Source organism: Anopheles nili, chromosome 3 (genome assembly GCF_943737925.1).
Source record: "Anopheles nili chromosome 3, idAnoNiliSN_F5_01, whole genome shotgun sequence".
Lineage (NCBI taxonomy): Eukaryota > Metazoa > Arthropoda > Insecta > Diptera > Culicidae > Anopheles > Anopheles nili.
This window is the reverse complement of record NC_071292.1, coordinates 36,307,295-36,327,809: the sequence shown is the minus strand read 5'-3', so window position 1 is coordinate 36,327,809 and position 20,515 is coordinate 36,307,295. Positions and strand designations below refer to the sequence as shown.

At 38.9% G+C, this 20,515-nt stretch overlaps 1 protein-coding gene across 1 annotated transcript in view; it reads left to right on the top strand.

Moving 5' to 3' along the window:
• The window catches only part of LOC128725409 (putative uncharacterized protein DDB_G0277255), a 65,939-nt gene extending 58,356 nt beyond the window's left edge, over nucleotides 1-7,583 (top strand). Inside the window, exon 3 of the mRNA XM_053819151.1 lies at nucleotides 5,766-7,583. Within this exon, the coding sequence (XP_053675126.1) occupies nucleotides 5,766-7,583 (1,818 nt within the window). The remainder of the gene's footprint in view (nucleotides 1-5,765) is intronic.
• The last annotated feature ends 12,932 nt before the right edge of the window (nucleotides 7,584-20,515 follow it).

Genomic DNA, 20,515 nt, shown 5'->3' with positions numbered 1-20,515 from the left:
GCATACCGATGCAATTGTTACAGTATAAGCATAAGCATAGCATAAGCGCATATGAAACTTCGAGTAGTGTATGTTGACGATCTTCAGTATTTACTGAGTATCTGCATTGTGATGTTATTTTATAGGCATTAATATACACTTTTCGATTTTGCTTTGAAAGTTTAGCAGACTTACAATGTATTGTGTACCGTGATACTAACTATTATCACAAAACAATAACAAAAATCGTTGTTTGAACACGCGAATGATAAAAAAGCTATTACCAAAAATAATAAAAAAAAAAACAAGCCAGCCGGTCGCTGGTGGTCGCCAATACGACACTAACACTAGCGTCTCGGCACCGGGCGGGCGTGTGTGCCATTATCGATCGATATCCTCACGAGAGAAAAATCCTCGCTGGACCTTTTCCGACTGTGTGCGGCCGGGTGTGAGAAAATCAGATGAGGTGTCGTGGGTTTGGTTCCGTCGTACATATTTACCCGCCGACGAGACTAACACAGCGACATGGGAGGGAAAACTCTGAAAACAGATGATTACGCTGTGAACGAACGAGCGCGAGCCTGGCCGGCTTCGGCATCCGGAGAAAACCGGGTTTTACTACTATCCCGGGAATGTAGTAGCCATCCAGTCAGCGCGGGTCGGCGCTCGAATGCATGAATGAAAGAGCGATAGAGTTTGGGGAAAAGCGACCCGTTAGACGTTTGCTACCGAGCTGCATGTTCCTCTGGTACAAAAGCGCGCCGAAACGCGCGCATTTGCATTCCCCACGACGAAACGACTGGCTGGAAAACGATGAATCCTTTGTGTTAGCTGGCGTTTCAGCGTACATCGGTTGTACGGCGTAAAGCAGTTTCTTATGTGTCTTCCTGCTTGCCTTCCATGACGACACAGCTGAGGTACACGAGCCAAGTCTTAGAGAGGGTGTAACGGCTCATTCGGTGGTATATAATGTCCTCAGTACAACGCATGTAGATTGTAGAAGAGATGTAATATGAACCTGGCTGGCGCAAAACGCGACGCGGCTGCCCTGTGGAAATTGTGTCGTAACAAACCGTTTCTGGGTAGCGGCAAGGCGTTCAGGACCCGCAAAAAAAATCTAGCGAAAATTCTTTCAAGCGGTCTTTGGCGGGAAAATTCGTAGTACGCATGCGTCCCTAACGTCCGTCCGGTATGTCGTCAGATAGCCTCCATCTGCGTCATGCAGGTAAATAAGTATATACGAAACTCATGTACTGCTTCTCCCCTTGTTTGATGAATATAATATTTTCCTGCTTCAACCACCCCCTCACGCGGCTATATATTCGTCCCTTTCTTCTCTACTCGTCATGCGCTCTTTTTGATAGCGTGACGATGACGACGAGGACGATATTACTGATTATGCTTATCCTTCGTAGTGTAACGATGGGAATACCGTCGTCTGGCCATGGCCTGGGGTAGGATTTTGGAGGCTTTTCGATTCTTATCGCCCGTCCCGAACAGCTGGTTGCGAGCGAAGGCGGGAAACAACCTCCAGGACGTTCCCGTTACAGCAATGATGTTATGGATGACGGCAGGGATGGCTCGAATTCCTGGCATGGGGTGGGATGCCTTGCCCAGACGGTCTGGATTGCGCGGAAGCTTCCATATGGCTACGGGCTGCTGTGGTGCAGTACATCACACAACCACTACTAGACGAAGCAAGTGATGGAAATGGTTTTGCACGTAGCTTCGATTGTAAGCTCAGGACATCGATGAGATTTCTTTTTTTAATAACTTCCGTTTTCATTCTTCCTGCTCATCCAAACACACAGAGTCATATCGATTGAAGATGTAGAAATAAGAAAAAAAAAATGAATACACACGACGACCTCCCTTTTCTCAGCTGGCCGTCGTGGGGACTTTTCCGGCTGTTGAACGCGAGACAACGCCCATTTTGATGCAAGGTTGTTTCCGTCATTCGGGAAAATTTGAAACGAGCTTATGCAAGGCTGCTGATTTTGCATGCCCACTGCTGCGAGCCTTGGAATTTTTAAAAGCTCTGACTGCCTAGGTGTACCGGGCGTGGAATATTGTCGTGACAAGGAAAGCGCAAGTAAAATACGATTATATCGTTCAACAATATGTTTAACGACTCAAGTTGACGGTAAAGTGGCGGGATATTACAGCTGTGGTTGAGAAAGAATCCAATTGGTGCCTGGTCCGATCTACAAGATGCGACACGTGAAAGCGCTCCATTTTACGTTTCTTTCACTTTCATGAATTCTTTCCTTCTCTCTCTCTCTTTCTCTCTCTCTCTCTCTCTTGCTTGCTCTATTTTTTTATTTCTATTTATAAAATTTACATGTTTTCGTTTTGGTCGTCTGTGAGGAACGATGGCTAGACGAAAACGATTACGGTTGATTCGTGAATTTTTGTGGCATGCATTTTTGTGTTTATGGGTCTGTTGTGGGAAACTGTCACCGCGTAGCCATCAATAGCTGGAAGTTGACTAATCAACTTCTCAAGCATGGTTTCGTTGGTCACAGTGAATCCTTACGCCCGTTATTTTCAGTACTTCATTGCTTTTTGGTCACATACTGAATCTAACACACCAACATCAGGTGCTCCACAACGAAATCTAAATTTGTAAAAGTCATTATCGATTTGAAACTGTGCACATAGCATGTAACGTTGGCGCTCGATAAATGTGTTGACACTTTTATGTTAAAGAGCGGCTAATATTTAGTATATATTAAAAATCACTAACCCGATTTGAATATGTACAACACAAATTGGTAGAAAATGAATGAAAATATCATGGACAAAAATAGGTTAAAAAAACATAGTCACATGGATGAGGCGATACACCGGCTCAAAGGTTGCATGGAAATATAATTCAAAAAATATAAATCGATGTGTTATAACAGCTGTCGTTTATGGCACACGGTGATCTACGCCGTTGGAAGTTAAACGAAAGGCCTAGCCATTTTCGAAATCAACGTTTCCGATCTCACGTTTAGTTTATGGTAGGGTCGTTCGGCGCATAAAACTGTGTGTGTTTGTGTGTTTTTTTTGCATTTTCCTATTCGGCAACTGGTGATACAACCATCGGAACAGTTTCTCCATTTTACTCTACAGTACATCTTTTGCTAAGGTTATTAACCTGAGCTTGCGAATCGTCATACGCTAGCTGAAAATTTCACTGTGGAGTGTAGCGACTAGAAATCTCTGTAGCCGAATAGAGGCAAAGAGTGTGCAAAAAATAGCAACTGGGAAAAAAAATCAACTGCAAGCTCTTTCTGTTTCATTTACGGACGCCACGAAATTCGCAAAGAAACGAACATGTTCCCATCGCACGAATGCGAATTTTGGTTTCCCACAATCTGCGCGAATTCCAGGTGGGTTGCTGGTGTTGTGTGTGTGTTACTAGTTTTTTTTCCTTACGGCTCTAGCCACCGTTGTTGTATCCGATTTTACGCTTCGCCATCCGCACATTCGGGCCAGCTCTCCCGGAACTCGCATTGCGCTATGCGATGGCCATGGTGCCGTGGTTGCCAATGATTCTCGTGCTTGAACCAAATTGGCAGCGTGCTTCTGTACTGGCAAAATCGGAGGCCTTACCCATCGTGGTAGTGACAACAGGTGTTGCGGATGTTCAGATTTGCGAATTTAGAGTCTTGCCTACACCTCTCCTACTAAACCGCTGCAGAAAGGCGTGGATAAAAGAAGCGCTTTTTAGCGAGAAAATGGCATGCAAGAGAAGCATAGAACAATTTGCTAAATAACTTCCTGTGGCAAAAAGCAAAATTACTCGTAGATAGAACGAACGATAGGAAAACGAAAAGAAAAGCACATTGTCTTTTTGGGCTGTGCAAAAATATAGCTGCCCGGTTGAAGAAGCTGAACGGTGTATAATATGATTCAGAATAGTAAAAAAAGGCTCCTCCTCTAACGGCTAGACAAGGGCAAGCGTCGAATTGGTCATTATCTCAACCTGCTGCTCTGTCTCCCCTCGTATGGATGGCGGGCATCGATGCATAACCGTAGCGATGAACTTCCAAACGCGCTTGAACGTATTTAAAATTTAAAAATCCTACCACCACCCTTGTGTATTCGGATCCATTGCACCCTTGATGTTGTGCGCGTTCGTACGCACCTGTTAATCGACGGAAAGCAGCTTGGATGAGAGGAAGATTATATCAAAGACGAAACAGAGAAGCACTATCCCGAGGCGAAACCCTCCAAAACGAACAAAACAACGCCCAAACCGTGGGGGCCTTTCTACAACCCGTGGGCAAGGTGCGTATTTTTGGCACCGCCAGCGATCCACAGTAACGCCCATGCGTAAGACACCGTAAGAGGCAAGATCAAAACAATCACTCGTAAGGCGTTTTGCAGTGTTTCAAATGTTCTGTATTCTTCACGATCGTTCGTTCACGTGAAGTGGTTTAGAGACTATGGAATAAATAAAAAACGCACACATACCCTTGTTTTGTCGATATCGACGGATCAAAAACAACTTCCTCTAGTGGGATAACACGCACCGTGGTTGGTTGTGTGAAATATTTCTGGGGTTTGTTTCGTTACTTCTGTTCTTTCGTTCGTCTTTCTAAACATAGCCTACGAGCGTGAAAAGCGAAAAGGAATAGAGGAGAAAAGCAGACCTGAAAACGAGTTCACGATCGAGCATATATAATCGTAAGATGCGTAAGGTCTTTTAAACATCATCAGGCTACGATCAGCGAGTGGTAGTGCGTAAGCTTTAAACGTTGTTAACCCATTCACAAATGCGTGTCTGTTCGGGGGTCCGTTTACAATTCATGCGTACGCATCATTTTCTGTTTCTCCTGTTCTATCGTTCCACTTTTGCTGTAGTAAATTCCTGCTGAAAGATCGAGAGTAACACTTTTTTTTTCGGCTGGTGGAATGAGCTATGGTGATATTTCTTCTTATTTGAAATTCAAGTTCAATGTTAAAGCGTGTTTTTGTTCGTTGTATTGGTCGGTGTCAGAGTGATGAAGTAACTTACTCTTCTCAAGTACATTTGCCCGTTGAAAATCGTCGCTAGTTTTTATTGCAGATTGATTTTGGAGTTTAGGAGCTCGCGAAATATATATGAACATTTGTTTATTTTTATGATTGCGTCCAACTTGCTTTACGTAGGTGACATAAAAGAAACAGCATAAAACGATTTCTTTCGCTTCGTAGAGTTCGGACTTAGTTCTACTATTACTGAAATATTCAAGTGGAAAATGAGATAGTGGTAAATAAAATATTTGCTTAATGAGTTGAAATTCATTTATTAGCATTTTTTACTAACACATTTGATAAGTTCGATTCATTTGATTTTCATTGAATAATATTCTCACCTGATCATCGTTCAGCTTAACGATCGTTATATCAATTCATTGCTCGCCACAGGGTAACATTGTGCAATTTAAGTGCAATATTGTAGACTGTTAAACTTTCCAACTCGATTAGTTGAAACGAACATTTAAAATATGAGCAATCTTTATGACGGTGATTTGAATGTTTTTGCATGGAATAAAAATTTGGATAATTTTAAACGTGGTGTACTTGGAAATGATACACAAAGCAGTCGACGTAGATTAGAAAGTTCACAATTCCAAACTAGTTAATAAAAAATTACATGTTGAATATTGCAACGCATATTTTTCAATTTAGTGTAAATTTGTATTATTTCATACAAGAATATTTTGCTCTTGGAAGAGTAAGAAGTAGATGATATCATAACATAAATATTTTATCCAACACTTTCATACATGTATCATTTTCTGTGTTTTCAGGCCGCGATTTTACAGCAAACTGCAGAATATATTTATTCGCTAGAGCAAGAAAAAACACGTCTGCTATCGCAAAATTGCCAGTTGAAACGAACGATTGATCAACAAGATCATAATGGTGGGGCAGATTTGTCGTCTAACGCGACACAAATTGTTACCACCGGCACTATAACAACCGTCTCGGCGAATGGCGGTACGGTGATCTCTCAGCAGCAACAGTCAGGAACAAATCCGGTGACTGGCAGTGCGCAACCAGGTACTGTAGTGGCAACGGTCGCCAAAAAGCGTAAATTCGATACCATCGTGACCGCGGCACCAGTATCCGATTCTTCAGATGAGGGACTAGGATCAATGTCACCGGAACCGGTATCATTACGCGGAACCAGTGGAACCGCCAACGGAAACAGCTTGTCCAGCACAAACTCAGGCACGACAACGAGCTCCAGCCCCTCCACAAATGGGAGACAATGTACGACAGGAAATTATCCCGCAAAAGACTATCTTGAATTGAAGCATCAGCTGGAGGTAGAACGACGACAAAAAACGCTGATTGAAGAACGGCTAAAAGCTCTCGAACGGCAATTCTACCCTGCTCGGATACAGTATCAGGAAACACCGGAACTTATAGTGGCTGATTGTTCTGGCGGAATGAACGAAGCGTCATCAGCAACAATCGCTCCCGAAGAAGTTGCAGTGTCGATCATACACAAACCTATTAGCAGCAGTGCAACCGTTGCGAACAAAGTTATTTCTCTCGATTCGAACAGTTTGGGGAAAACTCAACAAATCGTGGTATGCTCGAGCGATTTGATAGAAGAAACACTTTCCATTCAGACTGTACCTGGCACGCCGAAGCAACTGATGGTCCCCCTGAAGGAAGAAAAAATGTTCATCAAACGATCTCGATCCCGATCACCAACATCAGGGGAATCAACAGTGGTGACGTTGCCACCGAAGAAAAACCGTTACCCGTCAATCCTTGAAGCTGCGATTAAAGCCGAGCCCAAGGTGGAAGTCGAACGCATCGACTCACCATCGTCGATCGTAGTTAACGATGATCAGATGATCGTGTCGACGACGGGATCGCATCTGGTTGGTGCTGGTCCAAATGTATCCGCTGTACAGCAACCTCGTCTCAACTGCAACTACCGCCACAATCTCGAAACCATTGTGGAAGCAATCCGTCATCTCGAGGGAGATGCATTTGATGCGGTTGTTCCAACCCAACAGCAGCAGCAGCAACAACAACAACAACAGCAGCAGCAGCAACAACAGTCATTACATCAACCAGTACAACAACCTCAACTCGCGCAACCTCCAATAGCATCTTCCCAATCGGCGATACAACAACGACCCATGCAGGAAGTTCCACTGGCATTAACGACAGCAAGCAAGCATCAGCCAGCGCTGGTGCAAACGAAGACTGATCGTGATCACCGTCAAAGCCAGCTAGAACCGTACCTGAAGTTCCGCACAGCTCAAAGCCCTAATGCGGGGACATCACTGGCAGCAGCTGGCTCCATTAATGCGTCTAGTGCTGGTACGAATGTCATGACGGTGACACCGCAGGCTAGCTCTATTATTTCTGTATCGACGATTGCCCCGAGTGGAAGTAGTACACTTCCAGCTGGTACTAGCTGTCTTTCGCCCGCTGGAGTTTCGGTCCCGGCCACACCGACAACAATAGTGACGAATAGTTCAGTTGTTACTACAGCCGTACCACAACAACAGCGCTCACACACTCTCACGACAGCAGCGCAGATCTTACAGCAACAGCAACAGTGCAGACCGGGTGTGATCGTGGTGAAACAAAACTCATGATCCACTACCTCTACGTCAGCAATCGTTAGCAGCAGTAGTAATCACAGTGGTAGCCATAGCAGCTCAACCGTTGCCCCGTCCTCAACCAGCACCATTGCATTGTTTTCATCTACGGCTGGTCATAACGGCAATAACAGCAACAAGAGCAAAACTACTCCGCTGCTGGTTAGCGTAGGCAGTAATGTTAGCAAGCTGAAATTTGGCCACAGCAGTATCGGTGGAAGCTTTGGTGGCGCTAAAACAACAATATCAGCTTCCGGCAATAGCTACCATAGTAGCTCTGCCAACGTTGTCATCACATACCAGAAAACAATGGATGGTGCATGAACGATTCTCCTAGTGAACAACTTCGCTGATTTATATAATTTGTTAAATATTTTATTACATGTTATATTTTTTTGCAATGCATTCTTTTTTACAACATTTTTGCACGTCCTCCAGCCGTGTGCTGTAACCTTAAAACTATATCTACCAGCTCTACATAAGCTACCAACGTACCCACCATATTGTGTAGGGTTTAGCCACAGAAAACTGAATTAATATTAAGTGCGTGTCCATTCAGGCACACGCAAATACACTCGGTTTATTGCTTCTTTGGCGCTGGACGGCATCATTCTATACAAACTCTTAGCATAATGTATCCTCACAGTAAGCGGATATACGTTTTTCTTGCGTATTTTAACTAAGTATACACTAAAAAAATGCATATGGTAAGATTTGATTTAAGATCGTTTTAAGATGGTAATGAGTCGGCTAGGGAATTAACGCTACACGTGCGAGAACAAGAGGCGATAGAAATAGTAATAATAGCTAAGATCCTCATGGAATGATATCAAAAGCTATACAAATGCATATAGAGGATAAGAGCAAATCACCGGGACTAGAAGATAATTGTTTCGATTTTAATTACAATTTATTTTTACATGCATCCAACCGTTGAAACTAATCTATGACAGGCGGTTGGATGTTATTTGACGTGAAGGATAAGCTGAAATAGAAAACAATAGAGAGATTAGCTCCTATCGGGCTATTTGAGTCGGACAGTATTTGGCTTGCATGAATAGGACGATATGAACACAATTCGAAAACGATCGGAATCATGGGAAAAGCAGATTATGATTTTTTATTCGTACGGCCTTTGTTGTCCGACATCTAGAATATTGTTAGTACGATAGGGTTTCATCTGCATTTGATTGTGTTTAAGCATTAGAATAATTGTGCCGGGAATATTATAATTTAGTTTAAAGATAGAAATCATAATTGAAGGAACTATTCAATACTACTTAAGATTCACGTGTTGGGTGACAAAATCGGATTCTAACATACTACCTTGGCGTCATGACCGAGTAATGCTGGCATATAATGACGAAGGGAAGCTGTAATTGATGGTGATATACTGAAAATAGTATGTAAAACGATCGAATGTGAAAGTGAAAAGCGAGCTGGAGTAAAAGAAAATATTTTCCTCATGTGATGTGTTAGTGTGCATCAATGTAACTTTTCGAATATTAATACGTAATGATGCGTAAAATCATTTCAAAACACCCGGTGAAGAATCGATTCAATGCACAGCAATGAAAATATGCGTAAGAACAAGAGGTTTTTATTTGATAGACAACTTATTTCGTGCATCAAATCTGAAGTGTAAATACTAATTGTCGATTAAGGGTATGCTATTTCTTCTATGATTCCTAAGAGGCATTGGGAAGCGAAACCAGAAATAAAAACTTTAATACCACTCCTTAGTAAAATCATTCAACTAATTTTTGGCAAGAAATTAAGGAAACAAGAATAATCAATCGCTTTTCCGAACTGTTATTTTCGGTTACGCTGGCGAAGAAATCCCGTAAAGCAAATTATAAAGTTTGGTTTTGAACCGCGTGCTAATGATTTGGCGTATATAGTAACGTTTGAACTGATAGCAGGGAGCAAAATTCGCGATAAGATACAGATCTCTAGAATAATTTCGTTATCTTATTTTTAATGAAATGTGCATCCGTTTTTCGAATGATAAATTATCTTCGGACGTTTGCTGTACTGCTTATAATGGAAGCTCTGTGTTGTTTAAAAATACAAGAAGTGTACAATGTCACAGAGGGCAAAAGAGCGAACAGATTTTATGAAGCTTTTTAAGAGAATTTGATTGTTTTGGCTATGTGTAGAATATGTCTGCATTTTTGCTCAAAGCTTCTATCCCTTGAACATTAAAAGGCTGATTCATACGAGTGTTCCCAAAAGCTGCATGTTTTGTAAGCTAGAAGACGTAAGGCTTGGGTTTGGAATCGTAAGGAAATAGAATTTGAATGACGAATAAAATTCGCATACAAGTTAAGGCTTTTTTCTGTTCTTTGATCATCGTTACTTTGGCCCGAAAGTGATGTGATTCATTTTCAGTTGGTTCGCGATTCAATCTGTTTTGGTTGATTGATGTTTAGTTTATATAATAATTGAAATCCCAGACACGTACACACGCACTAAAATTTAAAATACCCATGCTTCCAAATCGGTGGGATTTTTTTTTAGTAAATCAAAGAGTGTAATGAAACCTCTCAAAACGCATCTATCGCAAGGCAGCGCAAGTCGCCTTCTAAATAAAACATGCTAGGAAAATTCGAAGAAAATCCCTATACTTCATATGCAACACCTCTGACAGCAACAGTACAGCAACAATTAAGTTTAGAAATCGCAACAAAAATTCTACTAACTAGAATATATTTAAAAGATAAAATCAATTATTGCAACGATACCCATAAAATAAGGGCAATGAGAATGGCTATGGAAATTTCATACAAACAACAAATTTAAAGTTGCTGTTAAGCATATAAATCACATACAAAAGATTCAACTTTATGATTTCGATACACGTTGGGTTTTATCTTGAGACCATTTCTTGTGGATCCCATCCCAATACAGCAAAAATTTAGAACAAGAAAGGAATAAAAATTGAAACAAAACGTTTTTCCTTCCGCAGTTGACAATGGGATTTGATTTAATTTTTGTACCAGAGAATAAATGGTGCATTCCTTTGCATTAGGCACAAATAAGATGAAATAATACCCACTTAACTTGAACATACTACTAAATATGTACAAAACCATAAAAAGTCACGAAAACACAACAATTTGAAGTGATGTTTTTATAGATAATTTTCCTCGCGTTGATTGTGCATTTTTTGTAGTAAGATTCAATATTCATTTTACGATGTTTTCCTCGTCACGAAGCGTGTTTTGGATTAGTTCCAATCAATGCCACGCAAAGGCTTTTTTATGGTTATGAACAGGAACAGGAAGTATAATCCCGCTGGGAGACGAAAAAAGTAATGGAAACTAAAGAAATTCTGAATTGAATCATCCGTTTTACTTTTTCACTCCGTTCATTTGATTATAGACCCTGTATCATAACTATTAGTGTCTCAAAAGACGAGTAAATTATTGATAAATACGAAATATGCAACTAAATTGTAGATAGTAAATGAAAAAATATTATAAATATACTAGAGAGTGCGTGAGGGGTCAAATTTCAATAACAACATATAAAAACAGCGTAAGAAGGGATAAAAAGGAAAGTGCAGCATTTAGAAAACAAAGATATTAAGAACCAAACCAACAAACGGATGAGAGTCGTTGCTCTCAATGTTTCTTCGATCTAATATTTCGTTGAACCCGTGCAACAAGCTTACAAGGGTCATATAATGGTGAAAAAGCAAGAAATGAACGGATTTAGGCAATGTTGAAAGATAAAAATAGCAAATATTGAAACAGCCCTCAAAACAAGAAATAATAATAATTCGCTTTTGGTTGAATACGGTGATAGACTTAATAACAGAAAATGAAAAATGCAAACCAATAGCAAGCAGTAAATATACACATGAAAGTATCATTCATCACATGATGAATCATTCACACAAGCGCGCTCATAGGCGTACACTAATGTATGCAGCTGTGAATGAACATATATATGCAAACAAATAACGGAAAGTAAAATGATAACTGCCCATGAAATGCCTGAATTCTTATCCCTCAGAACCAGTTTTATCAAGAATGGAATCACGACAGCGAAAATTGCTGCCGTAAATACTATGTCGGTAACAATTTTGAAGAGAACAAACATGTATATGAATCCGGTCGAAGTTTAAGGATTACGTAGTGACAACAACGCTATCATTGAACATGGAACATGTGAAAACGAACTGCGAACAAGCACATCGGTAGCTAATACAATGAAATACTCAAAAACTGAAACTAATGGAATGAATCGACCGGTTAACAATTATCCAACTATGTCAAACTGAAATGAAATTTCCCGTACTGCTTAAAATTGACTGTACATATTTGTACAAAATTCAAAATTTAGAGTTTCTTTCTTCAGATATTCATGATTGCTATTTCTGTGTACAAAGATAGTGCTGAAGCGAATTCGTTGGTTGCTTTAGGAATTTCAGTTACATACAATTATTGAAATGCTATCGGAGACGTTATGAATGCTTTATACATACAGATCTGTTTTTTTATAGCTACCAACAATGACTTGTAGCAAATGATAGAAAAAAGGAAACATCTATTATGAATTATCAGCCTGATTTTTCCGATAAGCTGTGTTAGCATGGTTTATGGTATTATTTCTTATGCTAAAAGAAGTTTAAAAACTAAAGATCTAGAGATCCCTTTTGCAGGAGTGTGATGGCTTATTATTAGCTTTTACCCTGCATTTTTCTACAGGGGAAAATAGTGTTCTTTTTAGTAAACACCTATGAAACGAAAGTGTTTATTCAATCGCATTTTACTTTAACGATGTATCATTTCATCCATCATGGTGCAAAGAAACAATGTTTCTTATGTTGGAATAAACATCAAAAATTTGTATTTTCTCAGATGAGTATAAATTCATTGCTACTCATATAAGCGAATCAGCAATGCATTTGCAGGCTCGTGCTTTTCGATATGAAAATTTTAACCAGGTATCTTCACACATTTTGACCTAAAGGTCCCATACGCCCGGTAGTCCTCCATGGTCATGAGTCTTGGACGATACGGGCGGAGGTCGCCAACGCTCTCGCCGTTTGTGAGCGGCGGATGCTACCGACTATCTTTGACGATATATACGAGCAGGGCGTGTAGAGAACTAGATTGAACCACGAACTAGCTGAGTTATATGGCGAAGCAGACATTCTAACGGTGGCAAAGGCCGGAAGAATACGATGCCTGGGGCACGTGATGAGGATGCCGGACTCATGCCCCGCCAGGAAGGTGCTCGCTAGCGACCCTTTCGGCACGTGGCGCAGAGGAGCACAGCGAGCTCGTCGTTGGTTAGAACAAGTGGAGCAGGACCTGGCGGAGATTGGGTGCAGCCAAGGATGGAGGAGAGCAGCCTTGGACTGAGTTTCTTGGAAACAGATTGGTGATCTGGCCAATCTGGCACGACGTGCTTAACTATGAGCGGGTCTTTAAGAAGAGTGTTTAACATTAAACAAAACAGACTTCGTATCAAAAGTGCTTTTCACGATGTGTGTTGAAAAAAACAAACGCTGAAATTAACGTTTGTTAGTACACAGTTTCTGAAGTACAGAATACCTAAAGACGGTACATTTTTGTCATTTTATTGTTGAAAATTTCCCGGACCATAGTGGGGTTCCTCGTGGCTTGTGGGTCGCAGTTTAGAGATCTCTCGTCTAGATCATACCAAACCACATGAGCTGCTTGAAAATGGTCCCTGCAAACGGTTTACAATTCTTGAGTGATTGAGAGAAAAACTATTGAGCAGCTATGACGGTCAACACGTACTGAGGCATTTGGTTCTGAATCAGTGCACGTGTGGGCCAAACAATACCATGTTGAATTGCTGACTTATCGAGAACCAGACAGTTCTAGAGACATATTTTTGCGCAATTTTCCCCAAAAATGATCAACAAATATACCAGTAATCTATTTTACCAAGTAACTTATAGCATTTCAATTTTGTTGAATATCCATCACTTAAACCTTTAGCGCCATATTTGACTCATGACGATCGCAGAAACAAAAACTCGAATAATAGTGAAAAAAATGAAAATACTTTATCCTTTTAATTCTACTTTCCACCACCCGTCTCTATTTGCCACATTCTGGTTAGTTCGTTTTATTGGATCGAAAAATGATTAAATTACCAAATAAGAACCTGAGTCTATCTAGAAAATTGCCATTTGCCATTTTTGTTATATTTGTTTAGGCCATCGATTAAGTATAGGGCGCTCGATGTCGGCAAATCTCGAGCTATTTGCACGGCAACGTTGCGCTTCTGCGCACTACCAAGCTGATTTGTGCAATCAGCCTGAAACATGCTTTAGTCCTTTTCCAAAACAATTGCATAATTTCGTAAAGATTTTGATAGTGAAAATTTTAATATTAAGTGCGTCAGGTGTGCGTGTATGAATGAAGCGTAAAAGAAAAATTATATAACAAACGAGTGAAACCCCCCTTTCCCCTTAATCCTTCCGGTTCCATTTACATCTTCCCCGACGTATGGAGATGGAACCACGGAAACAAGACAAGCAAAGCAATTTATATAAAAATATACATATACCGCATACAATTACGTAAGATTATGTGTATATATATACAGCTTTGTGTAAGTTTATACGTAAATATGTTTACATATTTATATATACACTTATATATGCACATTGAAACATCCTAAAATATATGTTTTAGGTCAATCATGCGTCAATCCCATCCAATTTGCTGAAACCATGGCCATGCCATTCGATCGGCCGTGATGGATGGGAAATAATTTCTGTGAAATTATTACGTTCTTTATTAGACATCGTTTGTTGTGTGTGTAAAAATGCATCTCCCTCCCCAATCCCCATCTAAGATAATACAGACCGAAGCTATCGACGAAGTTATAATAGAAGCCAAGTCAGTTTGCTTGATTTGGGAAGGTAAAAACCAACCACGTTCGGCATACAATTGAACAGTAGTATCGGTATCCATGCTACGTGCTATGGATTTTTTTTGGGTTTTGTTTTGCTATTTTGAAATGTTCTAATTTCCCGTTTGACGGCACCTTTACTTCCCTTTTGTAATTTTGGCTAAACTCCATAAACACACAGGAAAGATAAGTTTTAGTTTGACATACAAAAAACGTGCAACGGAGCAGCCGTTAGAGCAAAAGAAAAAAGCTACCGAACCGAACAGACGAACAGAATCAATTGAAGCTGGACTTTCTTCAGCATAAGCGTACCAAATCACTGATTTGCAGGCGAACCAGCCCGCGTTGTTGCGCAGGGCTGATACCTCCGGGCTTAACCTACACCATCAGCTAGCGTTATTAGTGGTTCTGTTACAGGCCCCGGCGTTCGGTAGAGAGACTTGATTGAGACGAAAAGCTAAACTCCACATACCATTATGGTCGATAAAAAGCAAGCAGCAATAAGTAAACAAGCGAATTAAACGCATCTATAATGTAACCCATAATCCAACACGGCAACTTGCAGACATTAGTCATCCAGCGAGAAGAAGCTGAAGAAGAAAAGAAGAGAGGAAAATAGAATGACCTAACGAACAAGACAAGAGTAAATCATCAGGGCAATGTTGACTGGGTCCTGCAATGCGCTCAGCAGGATGAGTGTTAACGTATGGATTTACAGGAGTAAGGAAATAATTCTAATCGTTTACTACTTCTAACTGTTTGAACATTCTTCCGTAATAATCGTACTCTTGTGAAATGGTTGAGCCAAAAATTCAAAACATAAAAAAAGATTACAAACTACAAAAAGAAACCCCAAAAAGGCGAAAAGGAATCGAATTATCTAAAGCATAATAACGTACTGCTAGGCAAAACGAAACGCGTTGGTTTGGGAAGAACATTTATCATCAGTACGATTTAATGAGTCCGCTATGTTTTCGCTATGTTAGCAACTGTTATTTGTGGCCTATAGTTTCCCGCTTGTATTATGTTAATATATCAGCTCATATTTCATGCACCAAGCTCATAATCACCCACTCGTTTAGTTCCATCATAAATCGCAAATTTCTGAAGCCTACGGCCTTTCGGCTCATTTGCAATAATCTTAGTTTTTATCTACTTTTGTATATTTGTAAAAAAAATGAAAAAATTGTTCCTTTTTTAAATCTTCGAGTAAAGATTTAAAATTTATGTAAGCCTACGAGAGAAAAAAGTTTAAATGGTTTAAAATTTAAATGTGTAATTTTAAAAGGCAGATTCAAATGCGCTACCTAATCGAAGAAACAAACAATGCCGCGGGGCATAATCAAGAGTCAACACAAAAAATGATAACTAAATATTTCAATACTATAAACTACCAACAAAATCCAGAACCAGTAATGAACAATAACAGCCACATTGGTTTATGAGTTGTGCTTTTATTAATTGAGGATTCCCTTCACTATGTTGGAATGAAACAATGTGCGAGTATTGTTAAAACGAAATATATCACGCCCGGAAAACCCATATAACGTGTAAGACGAACTATTTTGACGAACCCGTACATGTAGCTCTTTTTTCTTGTATGGAAATAGGAAACAGTCGTGTTTAGTTTCATTTGAGGGAACATTTCCTTTAAGCTATCGGTAGGATAAGTTCTTACAATGTTTTTTTTTCAATTGACTGTAGTAACATTATTTTGGAATGTTTCTTCACTTTGATGATAAAGAAAAATATATAAGCTTAAGAGTATGTTTAAAAAATAATGATTGTATGTTAACATTTGCATCCGAACATCGTCTTTTGACCTCATTGATCTATTTGATTCACAACTATTCTAGTCGACCTTAGACGAGAGGATCGTTTGAATTCTCCCTATTGAGATATGCCTGTCAGTTTACTAACATTCTACGCTCCAGTTTTGTGTGCGATATTACGTTCTTGTTTTCACAATGCTATTAATTGTGACATGGTTCCTTTTGGGAAAGATTAAATGGTTTCTTTTTCGGAGCACGTTGCTACACATCTGCATTGCAAACATCATGAAAAATCCATTCATATCCGAAAAATCTCATCAAAATCATTGTACAAATTTGTCGACCCAAACATCATGTAGGTTCTCCCAGGTTTGCAGAGCAAACCAGGAAATGGCTACGTATGGTGGTCACACTTTTCAAAATGCTTGAATGTTGGTGAGCTCATACCTTCGCTATCGAAAGCTTCGTAGAAAAAGGTGTGATTCAAGCTACTTTTGCTAGAAGTCTTCATTATAGTTGGATGTTTAGCAGACAAGCTACAAGAGCTTCCATTTTGCAACCTGATTTTCTAAAAAATGCTCTTCATTATGGCTAGCAAAATAGGCTCATTTTATATGATTATCGATTCTATAATCTTTTATTTGTCTATTGTTTATATAACTCGGGTTTTGTTTGTTCATGTTTTGAGGTCTATATAGTTGTCTTTGATTTCTGGTACCACATCTGTTAAATGTTCCTGAGTTATTTTATCTTATTTTTTTCTTTAGGAGTGTAGTGATGGTTATAATTATAATGTCTTCTGTTATTATGGTAGTTTAATGTATTGCCATTATGTCTTTGGTTAGAATTATACCTCATTGTCATCCTATAAGCTGTTTTTATGCAAGTATCGTTTTCCAGAACTGTTTGATATGCAACTGAAACTGTTGTAAATTTTCCTACCGTAAGAAAAGTTTTAGTTGTTTGGTTGTAGATTTTTTCAATCAGTGATAATCCATCTATTGATATGCCTTTTTATTTTGCGGTTTCTAATTTACTTTCGTCACACAGTATCTTTGTTGCTTTTGGTTTGATTGATTTAAAAGTGGCTATGATTCTGTCTGGGGTATTTTTTTCTTGTCATCTTGTTTTATGCCATTTAGTAAACCGTCGAAACTACTTAAAGTGGTTGGCAGTCCTATTCTTGCTTTACTGGTTATTCAGTCTTGTTGAATTTTATCAATATTTTTTCTCAAAGACACCTGGGTTATAGTCTTTTAGGATTTTTTATAGAGTCTATGATGTTAATTAAATTTTTTGCCATTCCATTGTACTAATTCCATTGCACTAATAAAGATGCTGTCTTTCTTTTCAAAAGTTGCCATTTTTTAGTTTCGGATAGTTTTTAAGTTTAATAAAACTGTATATTAAGAAAGCTGTAGTTTTGAATGATAATTTTTCTTCTACTAAAATTTTGCTATTTATTATTGTCTTGATTTTGCCGTAATACATCTCTCTCTCTCAAATGGCTCGACAACCGGCACACGGTCAAGGCCGACCTTGCTAAGCTAAGACTTTCTATAACTTAAAATTTTCACGTATCTGGATAGTCAGTCCTGCGTACGGGGAAGGCTCAATCGAGATTCGATCCTGATACTATCTATTGTGTGTTTGTGCCGCACGCTAACGCTTCGATCCTTTGAACTCCTCAGCTAATCGGTTTCCTGTTGAGTAGATTCACATGTCCGGACTATCCAATGCTCCCAGACTCGCTTCTTCCTTGTGTACTTCCAAGTCCGAGCACGAGTTGTTCATCCTTCCTTGGGTTGTGGATGAATGCTACTTTCACTTACTTGGGCCATTTTTATATAGTTCTTGCTGTATAAAAAAAATGTCACTTTGCCGTGTAAGCACTTCTAATACAGCTTTTGTAGTTCAGCACTTTGTTTTCTGCACTATCTCCCCTGTGCTGCAGTTTTTGCTACTACTAACATGTATTTTGTAGCGTAAGCACGTTAATTTGTTTTTGCACTTTGCTTCATGTTTTTCTTACTGAGGTAGTATTGATTTTAGCGCTTGTTTTTTGCTGAGGTTGTTTTATAGTTACTAGCACTGTCATCAATATGCATAATACGTTCTTATAGTTGAACTTTACTGTTCATTTTGCATCCGAAGATTGCAGTTATAATCACGGTAACCATGTAATGTAACTTATAACGGTGCGTTCAGTTCGAGCATACTTTCTCGGTCTCGCGTTAGTCAGTTACTCGAAAGGGCAGATTTCTTGTATTGAATGGTTTGATCGTCCAGGCGATCGTTGAAAAACTAGAAGAGATTTCCTTTGCCGGAACGTTGGAGACTTTGAGGTCTTACCTTGGGTTGGAGCACATTCAAAGCTTTTGTATTGAAACACCAACAGTTAGGTTAGCCTTAAGGTCCACTTCTGCCGTGTTCAGGTCAAGATTTTATTTTTTTATACTCAATAATTGTTTTCATTTATAAAGCTTATTTATTAACATAGCTAATAATATAGTCATAAGATAGTAAATTTTGTATCATCGTTTAACATGAATATTTTGGGTTGGTGGTCCCGTTGCGTAAAATAATCCCCTATATTTTTGCATAAAAGAATGCTTATCTGGTAATCTGTCTGGGTTGGTACCTTTTCTGCTGATATATTGTTTTTTTTTCTTCCAATCGGCATTTATTTGTGCATTGGTCATCTATTATACCATGCAATGTTTTTGATTGCATTCTTTCATTGTATGTGGGACACGGTGTGTTTGTGAAGTGGTTCGAATTGCATGCGCTTCAGTAGCGTAACAGTCTCTTCATTATGGTCGGTTTAACAGACCTGAAGCGCATAATCAGGCATCTATTCTACTTAGCAGTATTCAGACAAAATTACTGATTAGTAAAGTTCGGAGTTGAATAAGAGCTCTGGGTTGTGTAATGCTACGATCATTAGCATCGATTCTATTATCGTATCAGGGACAATATTGGACCATTGCTACCAAAAGGAGATGTTAATTTTTAAGAGAAGATGTATAGCAAATTTTAAGCAAGTACCAAGTTTTGCGGGAATAAAAAATTTAAAGACTTTTTTAAACCTCGAGTAGGATATACATATTGAAATTATTAAAAAAAACTCACTGGTGATCAGCACGTGATGTTTGAGCCTGGCTTTGAGTTTTCGAATGAATTTTAATTTATTACAAATGAAGAAGTGTTTTTTTCTTATATGTTCAATGATAATAAAGTGTTCTAAACATAGCTTCTACATTGATAACAATTTGGTTTTTGAAACAAGTATATGTATTTCACTAAATGCGATCCTGCCAAATATTACATTTTCAAAATGCTGTTCATTCCACCATTTGATTTATACCTTGTCCTGCTTATTTACTGTAGAATTTTCACAAATGTAAAATCAACGTTGTTCTGTTTTTTCCATACGTATGATATCTCAATTTTTTGGGTCTGAAAACACATTGTGAAAGCTACAAAAACCATCTAGTTACTAGTAGTTTGATTAACGTCCAATTTGAATTCAAAAAAACAGTGATTTAGCACCAAACGTCAATGACTTGTCCTTACCAGGGCTGCTGCAAACCCTCACGACGAATTAAATCATAATTTATACGATGAAATCAGCAGGTTTGGTTCATGCTATTGCATGATTATGATATGAAACTTAACATATTTGCATGATTCGTCCCATGTACACATACTTACTATATTTTTATTTGACTTGTTCGAAAGTCAGCAAGAAATCGGTCAAATGAAATCAGGGTATTTTTTTTAAACGTCAACATCGGCTTTTTTCTTCGAACAAGAGTCGTTTGCTGTGACAGTTCCTGGCGAGTTTCAAAACAAAACAGTAAATTGTTTATCAAATTCGCAACTCAGTAAGTTAATATTGCTATTTATAATAACTGGACATATTCAGACGCAAAACAGAGAGGGAGTCCACAGCTACAAATTTCAACTGAATCTTGTGTTGCAATAAAATAAAACGTATTTCACTGTTACAATCCCAAGCTTTACTGAACACTACACTTTATTTCGATACCAATTGTATTTGAAATGTTGTTTTGTTGAGGGAATAGAACAAGCATAACAAACTAGAATAATATGTGTGCGCTTTGGTGAAATATCGTCCAGTAACAATGATATTGCCTTTATATTATAGCTTTTCTGCAAATATCGACCACGCGCGACACACCATCCGGTTCGGTGAACGGTTAATAGTAAGATATATACGGACAGTAAATC